Source organism: Semicossyphus pulcher, unplaced genomic scaffold, assembly GCF_022749685.1.
Source record: "Semicossyphus pulcher isolate SPU_LCO1_2020_fin unplaced genomic scaffold, fSemPul1.0.p SCAF_26, whole genome shotgun sequence".
Classification (NCBI taxonomy): domain Eukaryota; kingdom Metazoa; phylum Chordata; class Actinopteri; order Labriformes; family Labridae; genus Semicossyphus; species Semicossyphus pulcher.
This window is the reverse complement of record NW_027211700.1, coordinates 4,122,816-4,143,497: the sequence shown is the minus strand read 5'-3', so window position 1 is coordinate 4,143,497 and position 20,682 is coordinate 4,122,816. Positions and strand designations below refer to the sequence as shown.

The 20,682-nt window shown below is 41.2% G+C and overlaps 2 protein-coding genes across 3 annotated transcripts in view; both read right to left on the bottom strand.

The window, feature by feature from the left end:
- Nucleotides 1-2,378, bottom strand: part of lrrc75a (leucine rich repeat containing 75A) — a 68,255-nt gene extending 65,877 nt beyond the window's left edge. The window contains exon 1 of the mRNA XM_069676634.1: nucleotides 1,888-2,378. Within this exon, the coding sequence (XP_069532735.1) occupies nucleotides 1,888-2,139 (252 nt within the window). The 5' untranslated portion in view covers nucleotides 2,140-2,378. The remainder of the gene's footprint in view (nucleotides 1-1,887) is intronic.
- Nucleotides 2,379-4,237: 1,859 nt separating this feature from the next.
- poldip2 (polymerase (DNA-directed), delta interacting protein 2) lies at nucleotides 4,238-20,431 on the bottom strand. 2 transcript variants are annotated; one of them, XM_069676733.1, is made up of 11 exons: nucleotides 20,245-20,431; nucleotides 11,208-11,289; nucleotides 10,512-10,609; nucleotides 10,333-10,432; nucleotides 8,947-9,022; nucleotides 8,669-8,776; nucleotides 8,373-8,509; nucleotides 8,218-8,244; nucleotides 7,949-8,074; nucleotides 6,666-6,745; nucleotides 4,238-6,532 (listed from the first exon to the last, which is right to left on the bottom strand). In XM_069676733.1, exons 1-11 carry the CDS (start codon nucleotides 20,427-20,429, stop codon nucleotides 6,418-6,420), a joined length of 1,134 nt encoding a protein of 377 aa, XP_069532834.1. In that variant the 5' UTR covers nucleotides 20,430-20,431; the 3' UTR covers nucleotides 4,238-6,417. The 2 variants fall into 2 exon arrangements, with proteins under 2 accessions (XP_069532834.1, XP_069532835.1); XM_069676734.1 differs by having other exon boundaries at nucleotides 11,208-11,283.
- Nucleotides 20,432-20,682: the final 251 nt, after the last annotated feature.

The window sequence follows — 20,682 nt, the reverse complement described above, 5'->3', positions numbered from 1 at the left end:
TTGTGCTTTACATGGCTGTAATTTAAGAAATACATGCTTACATTTTTTGATTGGAAAACACTGATAGCTGACATTTTGCTAGCCTTGACCAAAAGCTGGCAACCTATAAACAAGCTAAACTAGCATTAGCGCTTGGACCCCTCTGACTTGGAGAAGTCCTGATTTTTTACATAAAACTGCTTCATTTTGTTTTTAACCTGCTGTTATTATCTGAAATTAGACTTTAAAAAATACAGACTTAAAACATGTGATGGGAAAATACTTTGCTGACATTAAGCTAGCTTTGGCTAATACACTTTCTGCAAGCAATGCAATGTAAAAAGCTGGGCACCTCAAAACAAGCTAAGCTGGCATTAGCTCATGGACCCCTCTGACTTGGAGGAGCCCTGATTTTTAACATAAAACTGCTTCATTTTATTTTACCTGCTTTTATTATCTCAAATTAGACTTAAAAAAACAGACTTAAAACATGTGATGGGAAAACACTTTGCTGACAGTAGGCTAGCTTTGACTGAAAGCGGATTAGCCTACCTATAATCAAGCTAAACTAGCATTAGCTCTCGGACGCTCATGCCTTCGAGAAGCGTTTTTTAACATAAAACTGCCTCATTGTGTTTTTTTTAACCTGTTTTTGTAAATTAGACTTTAAAACATACAGGCTTAAAACCTGTGATTGGAAAACACTGATTTCTGACATTTAGCTAGCTAGCTCTGACTTACACTCACTCTCTGCTAAAGCCACAAGGTGTTTGCTATCGTCACATGATACTTTACCAGAAATCTGTTCTGTTTTCAGCTCGTAAACAGTAGTTGGTAGTGACAGCTTTAATAGGCTACATGTTCTTGCTGTGTTAATTACTTTTTAGAGAAAAAGAAACAAGTAGTGGTTGGCTAATAGATTATGGTATCTTAATCGGTGCATACTCAATAAAACCTGATTTATTTTGGTCCTGATGGAGGAATTTCCTATTCTGGCAGAGGTGGCAGAACTACACACATTCCTTACTCAAGTAGAAGTGCAGTTAGCTGGGTAAAAATAGAATAAACACTTTCAGATTCAACTTCTTCACTGAAGTAAAAGTGGAAAATGTCCAGGCTCTGAAAAATACTCACAGAATAAAGTCAAAAGTTTTGTCAGTGCAAAGCTAACTGAACCTCACGTCATATTTGGCAGACTATTAAACTTAAACTGACTTCAAATCAAAAGAAGATACACTGAACAATAACATTGTTCCAGTGTGTTAATCAGTTGTATGGGGAATGTTGTTCTGCTCTGAAGTTGGCGGCCATATTGGCTGCTTTACTTTCATCCATGTTGCTACAAGTTCTCTCTGTCGGTCACAGGCGTCACATTCACGCCTCTTTCCTGTGGTCATGTTACTTTTTTTTTATCATGTTACAGCCTTGTATGTGACATGCACTGATGGATACGCCAAGGAATCATCTTTTTTGTTTGTTATTGTCTCCTCCGTTTAGGCTGACATCTGTCTTGAAGTTGGGAGGGCGTCATGCAACAACGCAAAATAAAAATAGTCGACAATTCCCCTCTTAAAGCTAAAGTAACAACCTGTTTTTAGAATGTTAGGACTAGAAAATACAGATATTCTTGTTAAAATGTAGCGGTTAAAAGTAAAAGTTTGTCACCTGAAAACTCGACTTGGTATTGGATCAACAAACAAACAATTCAGCAGCAATGTAGGAAATCAATCACTGAATCAGTTTAGTTCGTAGTTTCAGCATCAGCGAGAGTATCAACCAGGAAGTAACCCACATGTGTACCCAAAAAAAACACAAAGAAGGAGAAGGCAGAAAAGCAGTCACGGATGTTGTGGTGAACCTGTGACCCCTGACCCAACATTCACACACAAACACACACTGAGCAGCTACCTGTCTGAGCGTCCTGAGCATCTCTGTGGCCTCGTCCTGCTTGCCCTGCTTGGCCATCAGCATCATCTCCTGGATCATACCGATGCGGCGCTGGTAGGGCGGCGGCGGCGTCCCCCCACGGTTGAGCCGGTCCCCTGACTTCAGCATGAGGGAGGCCAGGATGTCGCCCCGCTCCTTGGTGGGCGTTCGCTTCCAGCCGTGCTGAGGGCTGGCTCCTCCAGGCTCCTGGCCTTTGGTCTGCTTGGCCCCCATGGTGCTGCTTCAATGCGAGCTGTGATAATAACAAGACTGGTCCCACTGAGGAGTCATGCAGAGGCAGGTTTGATTTTAATGCTGGAGATGCTTTGCTTGTTAAAATGTCTGCAGCTGGTCACATCTTCAAGAGAGAATGCAGCGTGGGGCTGAAAGGTGCAGCACTAAAAACTGTTTTTCTGCTCATGAAAACGTTCATTGCCGCTCAGAAACACAGAGAAGTGAATGTTCCAAGAGTACAAAATAATTCATGGAAACATAAAAAGGTGGAACTACTTGTCCTGGCTTTTGGAAGTTGTTAATAATCCCAGAGAGTGAAGCTCAAGTCGGGAACAGGTCGGAGGATGCTGCGTGCAGCATGGCCGCACAACACGGACACAGCAAAGTGAGGATGAAGGATACTCAGAGAGCAGACTGTGGCCCGCAGCAGCCTCCTATCCCGAACACAACTTCACCACGTCTGCAAAATATTTACCTCCGACAGCAGCGTCATCGTCCTCTTCTGTTCCCCTCTAAACACGCTCCCTCTGTCCTGGACCAGAGGAGGAGGAGGAGGACAGGAGGAGGTGGTGCATGAAGCAGGGCATGGCAATGTTTACGTCTCCTGAAGATCACTGCTGACTGTCCGTTCCTTTGCCGATGGAAGTCAGGCAAAACATGCAACAAAAACAGCCTCCGTCCTTCCACAAGGTTGATGCTCCATCCGCTCCGGAGAAGGAAAACAGTCGCGTCGGAGTCTCGGTCCCCGGGGTTCTGTAGAGGCTGCAGCGGCTCCGCGGTTTGACAGGAGAGGTGGAAAGACTGTGGGGTGTTCCCGTGCTGGGACTGAATTATGTATTGCACCCTCTGTTCAACTGTAAGGGTGCGCGCGGCGAGTGCACGTGAGCTCAAGTCCTCACACAGGGTGATGGAGAGAGAGAGAGAGAGAGAGGAGAGAGAGAGGAGAGAGAGGGAGGGAAGGAAGGGCTGCAGGATCACGCGCACCGCCAAGTTAGCAGTTTTGCAGCTTCGAGACACGCTTCACCGAACTCCATCAAATAAGCCAATCAGTTTAATGCTGCGTTGCTTCTTTACACACATAAATACATGTGGTGAAGATGACTCATACCTTTTATAATCCTGCGCGGTCTTGTAACAAAATCGGCACGTAGCTGATTGTTGTACAATTACAAAATCCAACAATTTAAACTAATTGACTCATGTTGCTGGTTAGCGTATTGTACCGGAAGTAGGTCACATGACAACACAAAACATCGTGAAAAGTTAGTAGGCAGTATTTAGTTTTATTTGCCATATTTGCATCTTATTGCATTTTATTTTATCTTCATGACTATCGTATTTTTGCTATTATAATAATGTAAATCCCTTATTTAATTAAAGGAAAATACATTATATAAAGGATATTATTGCTTAATATAAACGCACTTTGAGCTGCATTTCTTTTATGAGCGGTGATAAACAAATAAAGTTAATGCTTTTTTATTATTATTATTATTATTATTCATTATAATAGCATAACTGGCAGTTTTTCAGATAGAATTTGGTCTTTAAAAAGCTTTGGTAAATGTGTCTAATGGATATGTTTTCATATTAAATAAGGTTTTACCTGACCACGAAATGCAGGTTAACACTTTAGTCTACTACAATTTCCAGTTCCATTGAAATTTGCATTTTATAGTTCATTTTATATGGACATGAAATGTAAATAAGTTTATCAGGATTAAATGCAGTACATGAGATCACATGGTACATTCACTACTGAGCTACAGAGAGCCAGAGGAGCGAGGAGCTGACTGCACTGACCTCTGGTGGTGGCTGTCGGCAGTTCATAAGCAAATAATTAGAGTTTATGATCTTTAAGTCAAAAAATATTACAAGAAATATATTTGGTATAAGAATTAACAGCAGTTAAGTAGAAGAAATAGATTTTTTTATCGCCCAGATGCTTTAAAATGTGATAAAAGTAGATTAAAAGAAAATAATCTGCCATCTTTAATTAAAGCTCATTTAAATGCGTTTATAGTTATTTTCTTATTTACTTATTTTCCACATGCATAAATGTACACAAACCTGCACCAGAAATGTGGATATGTATTTTTCAAAAGGTATATTTATTAGTTCTGCCTTTAATTACATCTCTATTTACAGTAGTTTTTCAACCATCTTCAAATCACTTATCAAAACAAAGATGTTAGTTTCTTTTCCTCACGTTAGCAGAGAAAGTTTAGGCTCAAAATGTTTCTTGTCACAGAAAAGTCAAGCAGTCAGCCTTAACAAAAGACACCCGGCATGTTTGTGTGTACATGAAGACTTCATTCTTAAAACAGAGCGCAGACTGCAGAGAAGAAGGTAGACGTTTCACACACACACACACACACACACGGACACACACTCCTCTCCTGTGAGCCACAACACTGGCTGCCAACTGCTTTGTTTAATTACTTTATGGTGTGCTGCATTTGCTATTTAAAGATGACTCAGACCTGCTCCTCTCCTATTTTCCAGAAAAGGAGGGGTCCTTTTTTTGGCCATCAACACAAACAGTTCACTACTTTTAAAAGCAATCATCCCCCGTTCACTTCATTTAGTTTGATGTTTCACAACATTGAAGCACTGATCAAGAGAAGTCCAAGAGGAACCAGATCTACTGAAAATAATTTCATTAATGTCCCAATAAAAATATTCTTATGACAAAATACCTGCTGGGGTACGTATTGAAAATCAGATTTTACCTGGAGCAGCTGACTGTCTCATTGTCATCTGAGTAGAGAGCAGTGTGAACTCAAGGTGTGACCTGTGTTTAAGCATTAAATATATCCGTATCTGGAAGGTTTGAAGGCTGCTTCTTTTTCTTTCCAAGCAATGATGGCAGCATTGACATTTTTTTTCATTTAAAATAAATGTCGGTAAAGTCTCTATCGCCGAATGAGGTAACACTGATGAAAGCCTTTGCATTTGCAATATAGTACTATTATACTGGGTGTCTGTGGCGACATTCGCAGAAAAAAAATCACAAGCGCCCAGTCAGTGACGCGTTTTCCATCAGCCAGCAGTGGTTGGTCTGCCAGAGAGGGTAGGCGGAGCTAAGCGGCTGCTTTTCCGCTCTCTGCAAGTGTTGCGAGTAAACAGTAATCTACTATGGCTGAACAAACAAAGAAAAGATGGATGACTACAGATACAACTTCAACAAGAAGTGAAAATCCCCCCAAAAAACTCGACGCTCAGATGAAGGCAAACGTCTAAAAAGGAAAGCGACCGTCAGCCAGGAAAATCAAGAGTTACAACTGTGACAAAGAGAGCCAGCAGTAGACGTCTGCAGTGAAAACAGGAGATGAGTTTGACAGCAACAGTACTAACAGTACTCCACTGCAACCTGAGCCTGAGCAGTTTAACTCTTATGAATCGAGGAAATGGTAGAGACGACTAAACACAGACTGTAGAAGGCTATTTTTTTGTGCATCTGTTTAATATGAATTGGAAGAATATAAAAGTAACTGTTTCTCACTCTAGATTATTAGTAGAGATCTGATTCCACTTTGACATGAAAGACTTCTTTTCTGTTGATCAGTGAGAAACAGACAAACGCCTTCCACTGTGCTTCAATGTCGTAAAACAGTAAAAAATAAATACTTCCGCACTGCAACCGGCCCAGAATTCAATCTGATTTCCCTCTCATAAGTGACCCACAGAGCTCTGACTGATTACTAAACTGTAATAGAGTAGCATTAGAATTAAAAAGAAACACGACAGGGAATAAAACATCATTAAGGAGGAGTTTGTAACATGACGTCTAAGTGATGGCTTTGTGTCTCCAGCTGAGGCCTCGGTGTGAAGCTCAGCCGGAGTCGATGCTCTTTTCGTGACCCCAGAGTTCAGCAGGAGAAACATCCCGCTCGATATTTCAGCTATTGAATGCACAACATGTCCGGCTCAGCTCGGCGACATTAGCCGCCCTCCCTGCCTCCCGATGTTCTTCCACTTGATCGTGCATGTCTCTTTGAACACAACATGACATAAAGACGCGCTAACTGTCAATCATTTTCTACCCTATAGGATTTAATCGATGACATACTGCTGCTGGGTGCACTCAGGGGAAGATTGGCCTGCTTCTGTACGATCCTTAAACTGTTATTTATTCCCTTTGCATAACCGGACTCACACTAGTCTTATGCTGAAGGCTGAGGCATGTTACAGGGGGAGGGCAGTTCTAGACAACTGAGACAGGACCAGGACTGAAATGTGTCCGGGGCCTCGCAGGTGGGAGGTGACTACCGGCAGTTAGAATGTGTAGCCAGCAGGGGGCGCTTTGTCGTCTTTGTTGCTCTCCAGGGAGAAGGGGGGAATGCGAACATCGAAGTGGGAGCCGTCAGTCCTTTCGATACGAAACGTCCCCCTAAAAACAAGAAAGATAATATGTTCAACATCATGAGCAGAAAAGAAATAATTCATTTTATATTTAATTTATTAGAAGATGAACTAAAGAGAAGAAAGCGTAGCAGGGAAATGATGCCAGACTGAACACTCACCACATGTGACCACTGGGGGCTTGTAGAGACACGTGGCTGCTGTACTGGAAGGCCGGCTGTTCTTTGGACAACACCGGCTCCTGTGACAGAACACAACAACAAGTTCAATGGGACAGAGTTACACAATATGTGTTATGACAGCTGTGTAACAGACTCAGGGGGGAAAAAACAGCAGAATAATGACGGTGAAGGAGTGACGGTGAATTTTGCAGGCATTCTGGTGTAGCCAGCATTTACTTCCTTTTCCGTGCGCTGCATTGTTTACAGTTTAATTAGCAACCTGAGAAGCGACCGTGTGTTCAGATCAAAAGAGAAGCGACTTCTCCCCTCCAGATACGTCTGCTAAATAAACGCCACATCCCCCGGAGGAGCGCCCGTTCATCTGTCTGTGCTGAGTCTCAGTCTCACTGTAAACAGTAAGTTACACAGAGGCTGCACTCTGGCTGACTTCAGCGGCATGAAGCCCAAACAGAAACAGATTTTCTTGTGATCGACTTTAATTAACGGCTCTTCAGTTTGCTGAAATAACAACATCATGATGCAGATTAGTGTAACGCTGGTAAGTTTTATCACCACACTGGGTTGCTCAGGGTTAACTAGAAACTTGATATATTTATAAATATATTGATATAAATATAAATCTTCAACATAAACCTTTACAAAACAAATCTCATCTTTCATTAGTAATAAGTTAACATGAAGCTTTGTCAGGTCTGTCCTCAAGAGGAGAAGAAAAATACTTTAACACAAGATGTTTGTTGATCGGAGGTCGGAGCCATCATTTCTGATGCATTTGAGGAAGTCGGGAAATCTAAACGCTGAACAGCTTTTGCGACACAGCGTCAAGGGAATTTGTCTCAAGTTGAATTTTTGATGTAGAGCAGATTGTTGCTGAACTTGCTGCAGATGTTTGTTTGTAGAGATGAATAAGAAGCTAAATTGTCGTCAGATGATGCTGATGGTAGCCGGGATGTCATTACTTAGCTCTCCACGCAGACTGTTTTTCCTGCATACGCCGCAGCCTGCTAATACATGATTGGTCAATATTGCTCGGACTATAAGCATACTACAAACATAAACCTGAGCACTTCAGATACCAAAATGCAATGATCCTGCACCTACAAACTCTAAATTTACATACAGGTTTCTTATTACAGAGATTATTTGAAGACTAAACTACAATTCTGAATGTATATGCATCTTTTACTGGATCTAACAGACAAAGTGATAACCTCTCCAGACAGTCACAGGGTGCATTATGTGCACGGGTCTGTTGTACTAACCCTGCCTACGACTCCTCGTCCTCTGACCGTCTCCAGGGTTCCTGACAGGCTGAAGATCCTCCAGTGTCTCTCTCTCAGCTGCACCACCTCATTGCCCATGTTCTCCAGACGGATGCAGTACCGCCACTGCAGGAAAACAACACGCATGTTTATACAGCACAAACAAGGGGTTAATAGTCACTATTAAATACACTAGTGTCCTTTTGTAGCTGCTTTAATTTCCCCAATCCCCTATATGTCTTTGTGGATTAAAAAAATCTGCTACTCACCCAGTAAACATGGGAGTTCTGCGCCTCCTGAGAACAAGAAACAGCTTCATTAGCATCAGAACAAACCAAAAGGCGACACAAAGGCTGCAGACGCGGCTCTTGAAACATCCATGCCACACAGGCAAGCTTCATATTTCACTGTGCTGGACATTTACCCTCATGCCCATGTAGAAGGGGATGACGGTGACGCGGATGTTCTCGGTGGTCTCCCTGTGGACGTCTGACAGCTCCAGCCAGGGGTGGTTCTTCTCCTGCCACGCCTTTAGGGTGTCTCTGGCTGTGAACGGGGGAGCTACAGAGGAGCAGAAACGCACACAGATGTTTACAAAACGTATGTTTCAGCATTATCTCCCATCCCTTGTAAACACCGAAGCGACCCTCTGAATGTGGTAGAAGGTTTGTGTGCAGAATGAACTGAAAGGTGAAGTGGAGACAGTGGAAGAGTGATTACATTTGGCAGGGTTGTACAAGAGGAAGCGCTCAAACAGCTCGTGCTGGATGGGGGCCTGCTCTGTGGAGTTATAGGGCAGGATGTCTTCATGGCTCACATAGTCCAGACCTGAAGGAAGGACACAGATGGAGTTAAAACAGAGCAGGTAAAACCCCCTTCAAATGGAACACAGCTAAACCGGGTACTGAGATGGAGTTAAGAAATGTCAAGAAAGATGCATACAGTGCCCGCCACACCTGTATGTGATGTATCAGGGTAGTGTTTACATGGCTGCATACCTGGGATGGCGTACAGAGCTCTGCTGTCATCATGGTTGGCCAGAAACGTCACTGCCTCCGTCTGGGACCTCTGAGACTGTCAAACACAAACAACAGTAATGAACCTCCACAGCTCGACTCGGCCACAGTGGAGCTTCTGTCTCCTTCAGACATTTACACAAGGACAATGGTGTCTACAGCTGTTCTCTATGTGACCATCCAACTTCTGTGTGGATTGTAAACAAGCTTTCACCCTGAGCAGAGGCAAAATGTCTTGAATGGACTTAATATGATTTGTTAAACTTGTTAAACACGTCAGGGCAAACAATAAGGAAATAAATATCATATTGTGATTATTTTAACAGATAACAGACAGACAACGATTTTGAAATTATTCACAGCAAGTCGAAATGAACATTTAAAAATATATATAATGTGACAGAGAGTTCCTACACCAGGAGATCGAGCCTGGGAGGACATCTCTATAGCAGTGGTTCTCAAAGCGGGGCCCTAGGACCCCTGAGGGTTCGCGAACCATAGCCTGGAGGTCCGCAAAATAATTCTAACAAATTTATAATAAATTATAAAATTTGGCTCTATCATTACAAACTGCATGTCTACAGATGACGACCATTTGCACCAATGAAACAAGCATATTGTGTCTATTACTCCCACCCTCGTTAGCTTTGGACCAATAGAAACTGATGTGATTCTGACACATCACGTCAATCTGAATCACTCAAATTGCAGCAAACCGTTCCTGCAGCTGTCGTGCTACTGATAATTTTCTGAAAGCTTTTAAGATCAGCATCAATGCTGTCAAGTTGAGTCCACAAGCAGTTATAAAATGAGCCTCTGTTTTAAAGTATACAAGTGGTATGAACATGATTCAAACTGAAATGTTTTTACACAGCGTTACAACGTGCGCAAGCAAAACGTGTGCAAGGTGTAAAGAAACAGCCCGTGCTTCAGATACACACACGGTGCCGTTCTGCTCTGCCGTTTGGCCTCCGTTACTACCTCCAATACTGGCTTAGAGGCAGAATGACTTCGCCCCACCAATCGGCCACTGTGACATTTCATCTCCAATGTAAAACACACAGAGGGGTAACAATCCTGCCTTGAACTGGCAGTGAATTAGAGGCCAGTGATTCATGCTGAACGAGATGATTCAGAAGCTTTTTCATCCTGCCATGAATCACATCATTTGTGATTTATTGAATGATGGCGACATGACGAATTACTGAGATTTCAAAAGTATCCGGTAATATTAATCAACAGAAACATGATCTTTACTTGCTTTCCTGACTGAAATCCCCCCAAAAGATCTCTGGTTCTCTGGCAATGCAGCAGCATATGAAGTACGAGGAGGCGGTCTGTGGTCCTAAAGGAGAAACAGATACTTACTATGTGAGGGCAGTCTCTGGTGTCAATCAGGACTTGGTAGTAGGTGTGGGTCTTCCCCTTCACCTCCTTGGATCCGTGAGCACCCGGAGGCTCCGGTTTGCTGAAGGAGGAAAGAGAGAGTTATAAAAGTCTCACCCAGGAACCGTGAGAAGCAGATCCTGTGTGGTGCAGAGGTTTACCTGTCAGACATGGGAGGGGTGATGTCTCTGTCGTAGAGGCGGGCGTGCCAGGGGAACAAGACGATGCCTCTGTAGCCAAACACACTGTGGAGGAACAACTGAGGAGAAAACAACATGAGGTTATAAGTGTACATGTTTAGGAGAGCAGAAATCAGATGGGATTACAGTCACTTGACAGGATCATGCACATGTTCAATCAAAACAACAGAGTGACTGAAAACCAGATAATGAAGTCAGTGATATTAAGAAACAAGCCTGAAGTTTAAATTCTTTTAAACGTTTCAAATATTTGAGCTTTTACAAAATTTCAAGGACTCCTTAAAAAAGTAACTCAGATTCAGTCACCACTGTTTGAAGTACATGAAGACGTCAAATAAAGCTGAATATACAGCAGTACTTGAGTTAACATGCTCGGTTACTTTTGTTCACTCATCACAAGATCTTGATGGAGAAAACCTAAAAACTCAGGCGTTAACTAATACGCCAAAACAAAGCGGTTTTATAGTCGCTTGGGTGGAATAAGCCCTTTGATAACAACTTTAGGGACATTGTGAAATACGATTTGGCTTTTTTTCCCTGAAGCTGAGTTTGGTGACTGAAAATGTGAGAGTGTGTGTGTGTGTGTGTGTGTGTGTGTGTGTGTGTGTGTGTGTGTGTGTGTGTGTGTGTGTGTGTGTGTGTGTGTGTGAGTCTTACCTGTCCTGTTTCATATTTGCCGTGCTGCTTCACAGCCTCAAACACTCCCACCGTCTCCAAAATCTTCCCTTCAGGCCTGTTCCTGCCAAAAACAGGCAACACCATTACACACTGGACCCCATGTGTGTGTGTGTGTGTGTGTGTGTGTGTGTGTGTTTCTGTGTGTGTTCATTTAGTTCTTTGTTTGTGCTAAGATCAAAATATACATTACATCGATGGTCTAGTGTTAAAAAAAGAAAAAATACTTAATATAAAATCTGAATACATATCGAATCGGCACCCAAGTAAAGGGATAGTATTGAATCGGGAGATTCATAGCCCCAGAAGAGAGACGGCAAAGTGAAGCTGAAATAAACTTTTTAAATGACAGGCCGAGGCTCGTTCTGTAGAAGATCAACAGATCTGGTTCTAAAATAGGGGTCCATCGATTAGTCGACAAAAATCTATGACAATATTAAATGCAAACGAATTTAATTGTCGATAATTATTTGGTTGCGCTACCGTCTGTGCGCAGACATAACATCATCTTCTGGAGCTGATTTTATGAGGGCTGAGCCATCGCACATCCTCACCATCTCTGCTGAGAGTTTTTTAGTGCAAAACAGCGAGCGGGAAGCGACAGGTAAACAAAACATAGCAAAATGGTGGCGGGCCGCGCAACATCATCGCGTCCTAAACTTCATAAAGTCTGGGAGCATTTCAAGCAGACCCAGTTTATCCATACATCCCAGGGACGCAGCTCATCTTTCCCAAACAGAGCGATACATTATGAACAACAAAGTCGTCAACAACACAGTCATCAGCAAAAGAAACCTGGCTGTCAGAGCACCGCTGTTTCAATCCTCTGCATCTCATCGCCGCAGACGAGCCGGTGTGCCGTCTCGCGACATGTTGTTTAGCAGCTACAACAACAACGAGCCACCGCAGATTTTATTTCAACAATTAAGGACTTTATAGTGGAAGCACAAGTTTATTAACCTGGTTGGAGACTGGTTAGTCTCCATTTCTTTGTTTAATTACTAAAAAATGTGTTAGAAATAGAATACTCACTTACCCCAGCAGGAATGCTCATACTGCCTTGTTATTTAAACTCTGGGAGTGCTTGCCCATACAATATTACCATAGGTTATGAAAGGATTAAACATACATTAATATACTGTAGATCCATAAGGTTTATCCTTGACTATAAGATGTCTCTTACTCGACGTGTAATATCAATATTTTTGCCACTGTGTAAAACCATGTAATGAAAAACATATGATCACAAGCTAACGTAAAGGTCTGTAAACAAAACATGTGCACTGAGCTCAAAACAACATCATATATGGACCATAAGAGGAGCTAACCAATGAGCAGCCTCAGAGGAAATCCCTCAGCGGTGAGGAAAAAGGCTTCAGGATTTTCCTCCTATAGAGACGATTTACATTCATCCCCACAGGAGAGAAAATCCTGCGTCGTAATCTCAATCACAACTTTGACAAGATTGAATTAAACACCTCGACTTGTGAGACGTCAACAACTAGGAACACCAATCAACCTAATCTCCACGTCCTCGCAGCACACACACACACACACACACACACACACACACACACACACACACACACACACACACACACACACACACACACACACACACACACACACACACACACACACACACACACACACACACACACACACACACACTTAGAGTACATGTTAACACTGACAACAACAGCTGGTCACTTCAAATAAATAACACGCATACTTCTGTGCTCGCTGCAAAGCTAATCTTCCCAACAGAGATGAAGAGTGGGGATTAATGGAGGTGGATATACAGAGAGGGGGATTTAATATTACACAGGAGGTTGGTTCAGGTTATTTTCTTATCATATTCATCGTATTGCACGAGAATAATCACAAGATTACCCGATTTTACTCTGAGAAATATGCTCCAACTGGAATTGCATTTTGTTGTGTGTATCAGCATAAATGTCTGCCCTGTCAGTCACATGTTCTGTGTTCTCCTTTGACCCGAAACCCAAAAATTAAAAGTACATTAAATCTAATTTCACATAATTGATGTTTGAAGGGCCTAATGGCCAGCAGGGGGCGAAGTCCGACTGTACATAAGAGAGAAAACGAGCCTACGTGATTTATTTTCCTAATGAGTTTACGACCTCAGTCGCTTACTTCAAGTCTTCTTCAATTACTTGGTAAAGAATGTTCCCCTTTAGGGTCAGATCAACAATAAAATAGTTTATTGTGGAGTGCTAGCTTCCTGTGATTGACAGGTCACTACCACAGCGACCTGAAAAATCTCTTGTTCAGCGTTTGGTTGTTCTGAAAGGCTCATTAAGAGTCGGCCGCTCATTTTTCTCCAAGTACGTTTTTCCGAGAGCCTGTTTTTTGCTAGCTTAAAAAAGCATCCAATCTTATATCGCAGTGACCAGTTTATTAGGGACGCACCCTTCAGGCCAATCTAGTGCTGGCTGTAGCTGATAACTTTCCAGCTTCATCCTCTTGTCCACATATGGTCACTTTTGGCTCCAAAACAAGATGGCAGCAGCTAAAACGCCAAAAAAAACATGTGTCCACTTCTTCTTTAGATGCTCGCCCTGCTTGCAAAACAAGTAGAATTTAACTCGACCTACTTTTAATGTGCCAGAAAGTTACATAATAATGAATGCAATTTCACTGTTTGGTCTTTCTCTTTAAACCACAAACAAAAATAGGGATCAACTCATTAAAAAAAATGCTCTACAGGGTTTTTGTTAGTTACAAAAAATGAAAGATTTTTCCAGTGAAAAGTCTTCAATAGGGCGTATACACACACCGGCCACTTCATTAGGAACACCTGAAAATCTAATACACCAGCTCAGCCATAAGATTTGCTTTTATGTTGCCTGTCATGTACAGGCTTTTTTCTAAGCTGTCACAGAGGTGTTAATTCAATGCGTCAAGGTCATACCTGGTGGTGGGGCTGTCCTGAGCTGCATGATATTCAGAGGTGTTCCTAATACTCTGGCCCCCTCATGTATGTAAACAGGGAGGACAAAAATTAGAGACACGTCTCAATATAATTTAGTTCAGCACAACTCCACCTTTAACTACGGCCTCAGTAATAAACATCATGAAGTTACACACGACTCAACAAAACAAAAGTCAACAAAAACTTGATAAAAGCAGAGTCCATGGCAGAGCTGTTGTATTGAACTGCATTAGATTGTACAGGTGTCCCTAATGAAGAGGCCGTTGAATGCATATTTTAAATATTTCAGACTGTGATTAATAAAAGATAATAAAATCCTGTACATGTGGTTTCTCTAATTATTGTAAACATGTGAAAGAAACATTGTTGACATCACGGCAGAAAGCTGCAGTTTGGGGCTGAGAGAACACGCCTGTTTCTTCTAGGACTTCTGCATTAAGAGCTTTTACACTTCTTGTATAGAGCGTCGTGTCCTTCATATGTGACTATTCATAGGATGTCCAGTAACACTGCCCCGAGGTGCTGCTGTACATCATTTCTACAAAACAGGACAAAGAAAGTGTTGATGCACAGCCCTTATGTATACACCCTGTACTTCAGTTACAATAGGAGCAGACTCTGCAGCCAGGCTTCAGCGTAGATGTTAAATAAAAGAGGACATAACATCTGCATCATTGCACAGGCTTCAGGTTTGGTATCAGATTCCTTTCAAGATTGTCCTGTTTGTGTAAAAGGCCCTTCAATGTCTCACCGACCTACATTATATAACCACTTGTCTCACACTGTACAGCGAGGCCTCTCATATCCTCGGATCAAGGACTGTTAACCCTCCAACGTCAGCGCCTTTTCAGTAGCTGCACAAGCTCTCTGGAGGAGTCTCCATAAAAATGTAAAATATGAGTCTGAAGCTGTTTGCAGGTTAGGTAGTGATGATAACATGAATCTCTGTGTGGCTATGTAAGATTATTACCATCAAATGACAACAGTAAAAGTTGTGTCAGTACCTTTGTACACCTCTGTTAGCCGACAACTAACACTTTTCAGGTTTTGTCTTCATAATAATAAGCCAACTAGTAGCTAGTTAGCAAGGCATATGAATGACATGTTATGGGTCTGTTTTTTTAAGGTAATGTGACCTCCATGCACTGAACAAGGCCACGTCTCAGAATGTGTTTCATTAGTTAAATAGACATTGTATATAACAAGGAGGAAGAGTAGAAATTCAAAATTGGTTCTGACAAAGGTTTACTTGTTTACATTTATATTTCTAATTTTGCACAAATCCTACAGTGAGTCTTTTTGAAGGAGTCAAAGACCGCTTCACTAGATGCACTACTTAGCATGCAAAAAACAACTGGTGTGATTTCTAAATATTGCATTTTTATTCTAATTTTACTGTCAATGTATTTTTAGTATTTTATCATTTTAACTGTAATGCTGTCAATTCCTTTGAATCGAACAGTTTTCTTTCTTTCCATTGAACAGAAAACAAGACAGAGACTACATGACCCCGAGGAATGTCCGGATGCTTCCTTGTAAATACTGTAAACAAAAGCACGAAGCCTTAGCAGCTCTTAAACTCATTTTCAACAGCAGCTTTGTTCTGTTCTACCTCTCTGCAACTATCTGAGAAATGTCAATACACTGTGCAGCCAGTGATGATCAGGTCTAAATTTAGCCAACCTACTGCAAACAACCTCTGGTCAACAACTCGACCTGCCAACAAGGACTCCGCTTCTCCTTCTGCGCTGGAGGAGAGAAGGCGGGAGACACTGAGCTGTCTTCATGTGGGGGAAAGTTTACAGAAATAAGAGAGGAGTTATGATTACACAAGGGAAGGTTACATAAACTAAAGTGAGAGATAGAAGCTGGTGCTGAATCTCTGCTGCTATTCCAACCAGCGAGGGGGCGCTGACCCACCCATACGCCAACCTGCACACCCACCTTCACCTCACTCGCAGAGGATGCATTTCACAAGCGCTCCCTTTCAGTGGTCTGACCTAATTTCTTACAGCACCTTTTTCTGTGGGTGCTCGTGTGAAGTCAGCAAAAAAAAACAAGATGACCCACTGGCTTCCTGCACAGCCAAGCCCCCTTTCATACCAACACAAGTCTCTGCTGCTGAAGCTGTATTATGAAGTGTATAGCTGACATACACTGATGCAACAACGAAATGTCACAAAACCTCTTAAATCTAGACTCTTTTTTGTGTGCATAGTCAACTTAACTGCCCCCGTGTTACTAATATTAGCACTAAGTCTGTAAGCTGTGATCACATGACCGGGCTGAGCAAAGCAAACTGCTCAGTCATGGTGTCCAAAGTGGGTTTCACTGTACAGAAGTCCAACCACAATGACTCGTCACCTTATAATTCAAGTATTGAAGTTATTAAGTAGTTTAACGTCAGCTTAGTAATCATGAGGTGACATAAAAACCTTATTTTAGTTTAATCTGATACTTTTATAAATCAGAATCTATCAGTTAATGTGTCAGCGCTCGACTCCTGCTATCCAAAACGCCAGAATCGCTGCTGTTGCAGATGTTCTTCACAGATTAATCAAAAAAATGAATCAAGCTAGCCTCCACATTATCAATAAAATGTTCCAACTTAAAACCCTAATGCAACATTTTTTCTTCTATTTGTGTGGTGCAGTTTTGCCGCTTGCTGTCACATATTAGAGTAAAAAGTCAGTTGCTAATGACGGCAACAGGAGAAGGATTAGCTGAAGCTATTTGAAAACGGTTCTCTGACATATAATACTTTATTTAATACTGCGATCTCTACTTTGGACAAGGGGTGGGAATCGCAGGGTAACTCACGATACGATACCTGGCCCACGATAATGATATCACAATACAGCCATTCTATGATAATTGATATATTGCAAGACATATAATGATACATCACGATATCTGATTAAGGAGGAGTCATGAAGTAGAGACACAGTGAGTTAAAATCAAAGGGAAATCTGTTAGAGCGGCAAATATTTGTAAATTAAAATATCGGTATTTGGCAGCAGCCATCGGTAATTGTATTGCACGAGTCAGGGCGACGATATATTGCCGTAGCCATATTTTGTCCCAGAGTGTCTAATCATTTCATTCCTGCCCCATAGATGAGAGCGGGCACCTTCTTTTTCTGGGAGGAAGTGTCTTTGTTATTTTCTGGTCAAACACTTTTAAAATTTACTCTTGCTGGTTTCTCCAAAGTTACCTACACCACCTTTAATGTCTCTGGTCACAGCTATGCTACAAGTCATTTAGCACGATCAGAACTCTGCGCCTAAAAGTCTTTGTTGCATTAATTTCCTTTACCGGCCCCAAAACAGACACACCATTTTTACCTACAAATATTTTCTCAATTTAAGTTCCATAACACAATATTTATTCATTTATATAATTCTATTTATACAGTGTAATTTATTTACGAAGTAACGAAATTACTGAAGAATTATTTATATCGGCCACCCCTTTCTCTAGTATGACTGTAAGCGGACACCTACACGGTTACACCATTCTTATGGTAATGATTTGTAATATTTGCAAAAAATGTCATGTGAATATTTTAAAAAGGTCATTATGTCAAACTAGCTAACCAAATATTTTGCCACCCAGCAAGGTAACACGTACGACCACCATAAAATTTAGAGAGGAGAAAAAACAATCTGTGACGAAAACCAATAAAACTGACTACTAAAACTGTAGAACAACACTTTTCTCACTCCTAAAAAACCCTTCTTGTTCGGAGCGAGCTACATAAAGGTTACTGAAAACCACCAGGTGTGTTTAATTGACGTTAACGAGATAATGCCGCAAAGCTTGAGCCCATCTCTCTACCTAATGGCGCCACCTGAGGACAGCTGGTGAAGCTCGTGATGGGATGTACTTTGTATAATGTTTTATAAAGACAATTTGGTAAATCAGAAAATCTTCGTTATAGTTGGTTCACTTGTAGCATGAGCGTGATTGCCAATGTTTTTTAAAACTTGAGAACTTCCTTTATAAAAGCAGCTCGGTGCCTTTTCATTCCTCTGATGTGAATGTGCAGATGAAGAGGCTTGATTGACGGAAATGCTGCTCTGCCAAGTGCCAATACTGTCCACTGAAAGAGGCAGTGAAGCAGATTGATGCGTCACTGAAAGGCTTTGCTAATACGGAGGCCAATTATGGTCACATTCTGACATGATAATTTGTAGTTTATACAACCCCAATGTCAAACAGAGAAGTTGTGCCAGAGAAGCCTAAACGGAGAGAAGCTGAGATGAGATTGAACACTTATTTTAATCATTTTAGAATATTTTACTGTTATTTAAATACAGAGATCTGATGTTGGACATTTAGAAGAACTGAGAGATTATGTTAATTATGAGAGTTGGGTTTATTGTAAAGTAGGTTTTTATATATATAGAATTGGCCTTTGTACATTAATGCATAAGACTAAACATGGTAAGAAGATAAGAACGATTCAAAAAGACTTCAAACATAAATTGGAAAATTGACACAAAATATTACCAACAACGTAAAAATACTGAATTTTTAATAAAATAGCATTTCACAATATTAAAGGTTTTTTTAATCCAATTAATCAGCTGATTGATTTATTGAAAATAATAATAGCAGTGCTGATATTTGGCAAAACAGCACAGCCTTGAGTGTTTTTATACAACAGTTCTAAAAGCAGCACAATGTTGTGAACCGTAATAAGCAATAAAATATTAAATGAACTGTACTTATATAGCACTTTTCTCAAAGCACTTTTACACTACATGTCACACTCACACACACATTCACACACTGATGGAAAAGGCCTAAATGCCAATTTCCAGTCACATATATGCCCATTCATAACTATGCCTTTGGGAGCAATTCGTCGTTCAGTATCTTGCCCAAGGACACTTCGACATGTGACTGTAGCAGTCAGGGATCAAACCCCTCAACCTTTCGAGTGAGAGACGACTGACTCTACCACTGAGCCACAGCTGCCTCAAAATATAACAGATTATTTTTGTTAATTTAGTCATTAATTTGGTTTTGCTAATAATCCTAGTTCTGCAACTTGCAAAGCATACGAATTTTCCTGCAAACTTGCTACTGTGTGTGTCTATACATTACAGCAGACCAGCTACTTTGTATTTTGTACATTTATTTGTATGTTTCTTTCCATGTATCGTTTAACCAGTGAAATAAGAGTCTGTTGACAATTGCTTTGGTGTCCTGTGTGGTTGCTGAGTAACAGTTAGATCAATTAAATGACATTAATTAACATATTCAGAACACCCGAAGCTAAGAGATATGATTTAAAGTCTCAGTTATAATGTATATCAGCACTTATGGAATGTCTCCTGTCCAATCAAATTACTTAATCTGCTCTAGCTTTTGCATAAAAGTGAATATATAACAGCAGATTGCTTTAAGGCATGTTATTAGATTAGGTGTGTCAGGCAAATAACTGGGCTAAAATCTAAGGGGGGCGTCAAATATCACAAGTTCTTCTGTAAACAAGAAGAGATCCAGCATTAATTCATAAATCAACATTAATAAGACAAAAGTAAAGTAAGGGCATTGAGGATGCATTCATTTACAACCTTTAAGATAAAATGGAGATTTAGATCTCTAATCTATAATAGAAATTACAGATTGTTGCATCAGTCCTGTTGGATTAAAACCATGCTTCTTATGTGACTCTTTTTTAACCAATCATTACACAAGACCTTTTATAATTGGTTTTAACTTTCTCTTACTGTGTAAAAATGTAACCTGGATTGACTCAGCAGGTTAAGGCAGAGAGACCAGACAGTGTCAGGTGTTGCTCAATCCATGCTGGCGAGTTACATAGCTAGCTAATGAGCAGCAGAGGACAACTGTACTTTTCTGATTTGTTACTGCGAAATGTCACCTCGTGTTTTCACACCATACTCATAACATTGGCACCTTCCCGAGACATTTTCCTCTCAATATCAACGTGGCCAGAGTCTTTACGCTGCCATCTTGAAGGGCTTTTACTTAGCTAAAGTCTTTAGCATGTTAGCATGAATAGAGGAGGACACTGGCTGCGTCTCTTACCGTGACGACATGAACCTCCTCTGCTGAACACCGCCGGCCACTCCGCAGGCTCGGCATTGTAACCTCGGTCTGTACACCTCAAACCCGCTGCTGCTGTCAACCACGCTCAGTATCCTGTGTGTGTGTTTCTTGTTATATTTACTGACAGTGCTCAGCAAGCCTCGGCGTAAAGCACAGGCCGCCATCTTTCCAGACCTGGCACGCTCTCACACACGCATTTACAGCAGGGTACTGATGGTGCTTTCAGGAACCACACAAGAGTAGTAATAACAAGAACTGGGTGTTTAACAAATGATTACGCTGGTATTTTGCCTCTCTCTCTAAATCTTTTTCATAATGACAAATTATTGTTGACAGCAAATTGTGATTCAAAACGTTAGGAGGTTTTTTATCTTGCTTTCATTATCTTGCAATGTTCATCTTTTACAGGGATAATCA